This window comes from Oncorhynchus mykiss, chromosome 8, assembly GCF_013265735.2.
Source record: "Oncorhynchus mykiss isolate Arlee chromosome 8, USDA_OmykA_1.1, whole genome shotgun sequence".
NCBI lineage: Eukaryota > Metazoa > Chordata > Actinopteri > Salmoniformes > Salmonidae > Oncorhynchus > Oncorhynchus mykiss.
This window is the reverse complement of record NC_048572.1, coordinates 12155262-12164425: the sequence shown is the minus strand read 5'-3', so window position 1 is coordinate 12164425 and position 9164 is coordinate 12155262. Positions and strand designations below refer to the sequence as shown.

Genomic DNA, 9164 nt, shown 5'->3' with positions numbered 1-9164 from the left:
TACAATATAAAATAATACCCACTCATAAATTCTCAATTGTTGACATGTGATAGCATATGCATGATTTATCCGTATCAATAAAAGTATTCTAGGGAGTCGTTTCAGTAAATGCTGATCAATATTTTTCATGGTGGTTAATGAATATAACAATGATTGTTATAATTCTATAGGTGTAACTAAAATCGACGAAGACACACGTTCCTATGCTTCTATCTCTATGTAAATGAGAGAGGGGGGTTGTGAGGAACATAGATCTGCCCGTGCTAAGGCCCTGAACAAAAAAAACGTGGCCTATGGCATTGTTATCTTGGGAGTTGATGGCCAGTTGAAATATTTTAGTATTAGTATGGTCGAAGCCTTTTCTGCCCACTGTAGCCTATTGTAGTCTACAGTTTAGGACAGTGCCTGTGTGTTTGACAGAAGGATAAACTAGTGGCATATGCCCATGTCAAATGATTTTTCATCAATTAAATTATGTGATTATGAATTATGAAACATTTATTGAAACATTTTTTTATGGTGTATGAAATATCCCAAAATCATATTGCCAAATTAGTTGAGCTCTGATTTTATAGAGCTGATCCCAGGTCAGTGTCTGGGCGAGACATGATCCTCGTGGTACGAACCTCCTCTACCGACAAGGCAGGTCTGGGATCCAATCACCTCCTTCTTTCGAAATAATGATCTCACCGCCCTACTTCCGATTGGATTGCTATATTAGGAAAGCACCCATGCTCTTTATAAAGGAAGCGCTTCAGTGGCTGGACAGGGAGCAGATAGTTGAGAAATATCGAATCCAGCGGAGAAACGCAGACGGTTACGTTCAGGGAAGTTTAACCAGGCTCGTACCATAATTTGACTTCTTAGCTAACACAGACAGTTTATACGTCATATTTGTTTAACAGTTAGGATCAAGGGAAAGTATCGGTTAAGAGAAGCAAATGGCAGAGATACGAAAAAAGCTGGTCGTAGTCGGCGACGGCGCCTGCGGAAAGACCTGCTTGCTGATTGTGTTCAGCAAAGACGAGTTTCCTGAGGTCTATGTGCCAACTGTATTTGACAACTATGTGGCCGACATTGAAGTGGACACCAAGCAAGTCCAACTAGCACTGTGGGACACGGCTGGACAAGAGGACTACGATCGCCTTCGCCCGCTATCCTATCCGGACACTGATGTCATCCTGATGTGCTTTTCCGTGGACAGCCCGGACTCCCTCGAAAACATCCCCGAGAAATGGGTGCCAGAGGTAAAGCACTTTTGTCCCAACGTGCCCATTATTTTAGTTGCCAACAAAAGAGACTTGCGCAACGACGAGAATGTTAGGAGCGAGCTGTCCAGAATGAAACAGGAACCAGTGAAAACAGAGGACGGGCGCGCCATGGCCATGCGCATTGGGGCATATGACTATTTGGAGTGTTCTGCTAAAACGAAGGATGGTATTCGGGAGGTGTTCGACACTGCGACACGTGCTTCTTTACAGAAGAGATCAAAACCCTCCAGCGGTTGTGTGAACTGCTGTCTGTTGTTGTGAATCAACAGCTAACGTGAGCAATAATGTATCTTACGTTAATGTACGGCTGCCAACACCACCAAGACCTGTTGTCATTGTGCTTGAAAAGATGCATGACCAAGTCTGTCTCCCATTAGGCTAAAGACTTTCTTTTGAGCCGGTAGCCATGAGAAATGTAATAATCCTCAGATTGTGGATCATCTTGATCTATTCACCTGATCCCTCAATTGACGCGAATACATACTCTAATACAAGTAGCCAACAACTGACACTCCATGCGATTCTAATTTACTGAATAAATTCATTTGCCAAGCATTCCGGATGCTGCCTGAAATGATGCTGTAGCCTTTGAGGATATTGTTCCAAGGAGCCTACTTGAGTGTCGGGTGTCAAGGCTTGTTGACATGCAACTAGTTAGTCACGAAACGTGGTGATGCCTTAAACTCCACGCACATTTACATGGACAAAAACCCACACTTCCCTTGTCTGTCACGAATGTTGAGTACAATTTATATTTCAACTTTATCTGCCGATTGTGAGTGGTGTTGGTCCTTTAGCTGGTCGACATTTGAGACAATATCCACAGGGACGTTTTATTAAACCAACTTCAAAACGCAGGTCTGTGTGTGGCAATCAAGATGTTTGCTCATGAACAAAGGCATGTGCACAAGACCGAAGTACATGCACGTGATGTATGCATGATAACTGGTGTTTACATGGTTTTGTACATGTGCCAGGTGATAGAAATGTCAACTTCAGTACCAGCACTCTAAAAAGTCTAGCTATTTGTCTCAAATTCCAAGCAGCTGAAGGACCAAGCACACAGGCAACCGGTAGAATAAATTCAAACTTAATTTATTCAACATTCTGGCTTGTAAGGAACATTTCCATGATTGTTTGTTATGTTTGTTGTTGCTCTCCTAATGTTTTTAAAAGGTTGTTCATCCTGCCGTGTGCATCATTGCATTAACATGACAGGGATACCACTGCAGCACTGTGTAAAGCATGAATGCTATTATTTCACATACTGTATATGGTGGAGGTTCAAAAAAGATCCCCATAGTGCAATATTTTGTCTTAGTTTCAAGTTTGTCAGTTTATTGTTTTATGTTTTTAAATAATAAAGATATGATTAGAATGTGTATAGCCTACTGCCAATGGAATTTTATTTGTATGGCCTGCTGCTGTGGATGTAAACTGTAAATGCACATGGGAAAACCTAATTATTTGACTTTTTGCATAATTATCTGTCCCACATGGGAAATTTCATAGTGGATCATCATATAAATAATTAACGCAAGTCAGGCATTTTAAGGTCACCATTACTTGGACGTTAAAATGTGAAAAGGATCTCTCACCCCTGACCTATGGGTCTGGTGTTGTTCAGGGTCACAAAGCAATCCACTTATGTAATGCACATCCTGCATATTTTCACACTCACAGCCTTGTTTTGGATAAATAGCATCACAATTCAGGACAACACAAACTACCTCTGCAGAAATGGGCTAGGTGGTATGGAAAGCTATTTTAACAGCTATTATAATACAGTAAATATATATTGGAAATTAGTATTACAGCACAAGCGGATGACATGAGGACAGAAAACACAAAGGCACTGTTGTAATATGGGGGGACTGGGCGAACAGGTAGACTGGGAGACTGCTTTCCATCACAACCCAACCACACACAATTGACTGGAAGCACTGGTAGGCCTGCTAAATGTGACGGTGGTCAGCTTAGTGGTTTAGGACAATAATGACACACAATTCTGTCCCCTTCTATTCTCTGACTCCATTATTGGTTTAAACAAGGGAGATGAGATAAGATAGCAAGTGTGTGTTTCTAAAATTGATTATTTTGCGATGTTTCTATCAAGAGAACTGTCAGGATATTACGCTGTAATTTTTAAGCTACTTTGTCTAAAAACCAGTGCAGTGGAGGAGGGATGAAAAAAATGACGCATGAAAAACATGAGGGGGACTTTTGTAGCACACTTCTTAGATGCCCAGCCAGGTTAGAGGAAGGTGAAAGGAATTAAATTTAAAGCAACAAAAATTAGTTGCACAGTGAATGTTTGAGAAGGCGCTCAGTTAATTAACAAGATATCGTGATATGTCTTTGTCAGTGTCTCAACAAACCCAGTGTTTTATTGATGTTTTTGGTGCTCTACCTTTACAGTACCATGTTAAAATAGCCTTTGAATCAACACACAGGTGATGGGTGGGACCTATTTTCAGCTGTTTAATTCTCAGTAATCTAGTTTTTGAGAACTATAAGAAATTGATTCACATCTTTAAAAAGTACAAATATCCACGTGTATAATGTGTGAAATGATACTTGGGGGTCAACTAGTCATATGTCCACAGAAAACATTGTTATTACAATTTAGTAACCATGTACAGTACCAGTCAACAGTTTGAACACACATACTCATTCAAGGGTTTTTCTTTATTTTTACTATTTTCTACATTGTAGAATAAAACAGAAGACATCAAAACTATGAAATGACACATATGTCGTAACCAAAAAAGAGTTAAACAAATCTAAATATATCTTATATTTGAGATTCTTCAAAGTAGCCACCTTTTGCCTTGAAGACAGCTTTGCACACTCTTGTCATTCTCTCAACCAGATTCATGAGGTAGTCACCTGGAATGCATTTCAATTAACAGGTGTGCCTTGTTAAAAGTTAATTTGTGGAATTTCTTTCCTTAATGCGTTTAAGCCAATCAGTTGTGACAAGGTAGGGGTGATATATAGAAGATAGCCCTATTTGTCAAAAGACAAAGTCCGTATTATGGCAACAGCTCAAAAAACAAAGATAAACGACAGTTCATCATTACTTTAAGTCAGTCAATCCGTAAAATGTCAAGAACTTTAAAAGTTTCTACAAGTGCAGTTGCAAAAACCATCAAGCACTATGATGAAACTGGCTCTCATGAGGACCGCCACAGGAAAGGGAGTCCCAGAGTTACCTCTGTTGCAGAGGGTAAGTTCATTAGAGTTGGGGCGGCAGTGGTTAGAGCGTTGGACTAGTAACCGGAAGGTTGCAAGTTCAAACCCCCGAGCTGACAAGGTGTCATTCTGCCCCTGAACAGGCACTGTTCCTAGGCTGTCATTGAAATAGGAATTTGTTCTTAACTGACTTTAGTTAAATAAACTTTAGTTAAATAAATAAATCATCAGCCTCAGAAATTGCCTCAGAAATTGCAGCCCAAATAGATGCTTCACAGAGTTCAAGTAATAGACACATCTCAACATCAACTGTTCAAAGGGTTGCTACTTTGAAGAATCTAAAATATATTTAGATTTGTTAAAATGGTTGGACTGTGTGAATCAGGCCTTCCTGGTTGATTTGCTGCAAAGAAACCACCACTAAAGGACACCAATAATAAGAGGAGACGTGCTTGGGCCAAGAAACACGAGCAATGAACATTAGACTGGTGGAAATCTGTCCTTTGGTCTGATGAGTTCAAATTTGAGATTTTTGGTTCCAACCGCCGTGTCTTTGTGAGACACAGAGTAGGTGAATGGATGATCTCTGCAAGTGTGGTTCCCACCGTGAAGCATGGAGGAGGAGGTGTGATGGTGTGGGGGTGCTTTGCTGGTGACACTGTCACTGATTTATTTAGATTTCAAGGCACACTTAACCAGCATGGCTACCACAACATTCTGCAGCGATACGCCATCCCATCTGGTTTGCGCTTAGTGGGACTGTCATTTGTTTTTCAACAGGACAATGACCCAAAACACCTCCAGGTTATGTAAGGGCTATTTGACCAAGAAGGAGAGTTATGGAGTGTTGCATCAGTTGACCTGGCCTCCACGATCACCCGACCTCAACCCAATTGAGATTGTTTGGGATGAGTTGGTCCGCAGTGCTCAGCATATGTTGGTAACTCCTTCAAGACTGTTGGAAAAGCATTCCAGGTGAAGCTGGTTGAGAGAATTCCAAGAGTGTGCAAAGCTGTCATCAACGCAAAGCTGTCATCAACGCAAAGGGTTGCTACTTTGAAGAATCTAAAATATATTTAGATTTGTTAAAATGGTTGGTTACTACATTATTCCATACAGTATGTGTTATTTCATAGTTTTGATGTCTTCACTATTATTTTACAATGTAGAACATAGTACAAATAAAGAAAAACACTTGAATGAGTAGGTGTGTCCAAAATGTTGACTGGTACTGTATATCCAAGTAGTATTTAATTTTTATAGGAGACACACACTGGCCAATAAAACTTAAATTATGCTGTGTTCAGATGGCTGTGACATTACTGTGCTTTATGTGGTGGGAGCCTGGGAGGGTCTCCACAGATGACAGCATTGGAGCATCCATTGGAGACATACCATTTTCTTTCTTTCCTTTCCCCCTGACCCCCTCCAAGGACAGCTGGGCTCTTTTGTGTAACATAACGATCTTGTTGGGGGAGGGGGGTTCTCAAAGGGTTGCTTTTTTTCATTTGCAATTACTTAGAAGTCACATTCTTTACTATAGAGTTCTGTTGCTGGACCCTTTGTTTACGTTCAGGAAAGGACACAATGTACCCACTGGATCTCTTCCATATAAACATTTCTTCCTTTCTCCTTTTTTCATATATAATCATGTATGATTTAATTCTTCCTGAAGGATAGGCAGAAAACATGGTTTTCATGGTTAAAACAAGTTTAAAGAAAGCTATTGGGTCTGGTTCCAAATTGAGGAAGTCTGCCTTCGGATACTACGATCTTAACTGTTCCAATAATGGGGTTTTCCCCCATGTAACAGGCAAAGTAGAGGACACTTTTTTGGTAGGGATGTATTTCTTATCTCAGTCCTAGATAAATTCATCAACAAAAGTAAATTGGTAGGAAACAAACTAAAGTATGTAACATTACGCTGCATAATCTCTGCAATAATACAGAGATTAGTGCATCTGTGCATTTCCAGGTTGATTTAAACTAAAACCTCAACTCAGCAAAAAAAGAAACGTCCCTTTTTCAGGACCCTGTCTTTCAAAGATAATTCGTCAAAATCCAAATAAATAAACAGATCTTCACCTGTGGAACGGTCATTAAGACACAAACCGCTTACAGACGGTAGGAAATTAAGATCACAGTTATGAAAAATTAGGACACTAAAGAGGTCTTTCTACTGACTGAAAAACACCAAAAGAAAGATGTCCAGGGTCCCTACTCACCTGCGTGAACGTGCCTTAGGCACAAGGCAAGGAGGCATGAGAACTGCAGATGTGGCCATGTCAACAAATTGCAATGTTTGTACTGTGAGACGCCTAAGACAGTGCTACAGGGAGACAGGAGAGACAGCTGATTGTCCTCGCAGTGGCAGTCCACGTGTAACAACACCTGCACAGGATCGGTACATCCGAACATCACACCTGCGGGACAGGTACAGGATGGCAACAACAACTGCCCGAGTTACACCAGGAACGCACAATCCCTCCATTAGTGCTCAGACTGTCCGCAATATCCTGAGAGAGGCTGGACTGAGGGCTTGTAGGCCTGTTGTGAGGCAGGTCCTCACCAGACATCACCATCAACATCGTCGTCTATGGGCACAAACCCACCGTCCCTGGACCAGACAGGATTGGCAAAAAGTGCTCTTCTCTGACGAGTCGCGGTTTTGTCTCACCAGGGGTGATGGTCGGATTCATGTTTATCATCGAAGGAATGAGCGTTACACCGAAGCCTGTACTCTGGAGCGGGATCGATTTGGAGGTGGAGGGTCCGTCATGGTCTGGGGCAGTGTGTTACAGCATCATCGGACTGATTCTTGTTGTCATTGCAGGCAATCTCAACGCTGTGCGTTACAGGGAAGACATCCTCCTCCCTCATGTGGTACCCTTCCTGCAGGCTCATCCTGACATGACCCTCCAGCATGACAATGCCACCAGCCATACAGCTCGTTCTGTGCGTGATTTCCTGCAAGACAGGAATGTCAGTGTTCTGCCATGGCCAGCGAAGAGCCCGGATCTCAATCCCATTGAGGACGTCTGGGACCTGTTGGATCGGAGGGTGAGGGCTAGGGCCATTCCCCGCAGAAATGTCTGGGAACTTGCAGGTGCCTTGGTGGATGAGTGGAGTAACATCTCACAGCAAGAACTGGCAAATCTGGTGCAGTCCATGAGGAGGAGATGCACTGCAGTACTTAATGCAGCTGGTGGCCACACCAGATACTGACTGTTACTATTGATTTTGACCCTCCCCCCCTTTGTTCAGGGACACATTATTCAATTTATGTTAGTCACATTGAATCTTATGTTCATACAAATATTTACACATGTTAAGTTTGCTGAAAATAAATGTAGTTGACACTGAGAGGACATTTCTTTTTTTGCTGAGTTTAGTAACTAAACTCCACTTTGTATCTCGGAATAGTATCTAAAATGAAATTAATGGAAAGTTTTAATTGGAAAAGCAATAGAGAATTCAAGGGAACAATTGCCAGCAGCAGGACCATCAATATCTAATCAATGGATCTCCATCCCCCTATGTGCCAACGGGTTTCCCATTTATATGACAAAGAGTAACATCAGACTGTTCTTGTAAATCACAGGGAAGTTGGGATATTAATATCAGTCGTCTTTATGGCTACTACGTATAACAGAGAATTGATAATTATTAACAAAGACCTCTAGTGACCTCATAGTCCCTCAATTGAAAGCCTAACATTGAGCTAGCTAGGCCTACACCACAGTACAGCAACTCTCCACTATTTTCATCTCCAACTACAAAGGACACTCCACTTGATACTCTGTTTAAACGCTCCAGTGAAGATGTTTAAAATTACAAATGCTTTTAAATCCAGCCCCATGAAATAGTGTGTGTACCAGGAACAGCAGTTCATGACCTTGCATGCAAGAATTTAACCCATATATCAATTACACAGATAATATTCTAAACAACTACACCAATGGATCACAGTGTGTCGTAATACATTTTACATTGACATTTTAGTCATTGAGCAGACACTCTTATCCAGAGCAACTTACAGGAGCAATTAGACTTAAGTTCCCTGCTAAAGGGCACATCGACAGATTTATCACCTAGTCGGCTAGGGGATTCAAAACAGCGACCTTTCGATTAATGGCCCAATGCTCTTAACCACGAGGCAACCTGCCACCCATTATAATAGTGACGGATGCTGATACAGTTTTAGAAGTTCCATTAGGAGGGAGTTGAGGATTTTACCCACTGGCTTTACAGCACTGGGCATGCCAGTATCATAACCAAGGACTGTGGAAATTACAGTAAAACTTCTCTCCAGAGACACGCTAGCAATGACGTCATTTTTGTCTGCCATAGTTTATATTTAGACCATAGGATTTCATTCAACTTAAGGGTGGGCATGTTTGTTGAAGAAAGTTACATCAGAATGTATATGATGGAATTCCATAAGATTGTAAGGTTATTAATTATCTGATGGATACAAATCTGATGATGCAGTGAAATATCTTAATATTGTTCAGTGAAGTACTGTGAAGGACAGTACGTTTTGATAGTTAAGAGAGTGTGTTGTAAAAGTTTGTATAAATTCCTTATTTTTCTGGCTTTTGAACAAGTTTGTGTCAGGCTGTATAATCCCTCATATTAAGAAATAATTAAGTTTCTTTCTCATATTTAGTGTATGACTCCTAGGCCATTGGAAACACT

At 41.1% G+C, this 9164-nt stretch overlaps 1 protein-coding gene across 1 annotated transcript; it reads left to right on the top strand.

Moving 5' to 3' along the window:
* The first annotated feature begins 737 nt into the window (after window positions 1–737).
* On the top strand, window positions 738–2653 carry LOC110529387 (rho-related GTP-binding protein RhoB). Its single transcript, XM_021611530.2, has one exon. The coding sequence runs from the start codon at window positions 942–944 to the stop codon at window positions 1530–1532; it is 591 nt and encodes a 196-aa protein (XP_021467205.1). The 5' UTR covers window positions 738–941; the 3' UTR covers window positions 1533–2653.
* Window positions 2654–9164: the final 6511 nt, after the last annotated feature.

What these genes read in the sequence shown, in the direction of transcription:
- LOC110529387 (XM_021611530.2), top strand. Translation starts at nt 942, where the DNA reads ATGGCAGAGATACGAAAAAAGCTGGTCGTAGTCGGCGACGGCGCCTGC.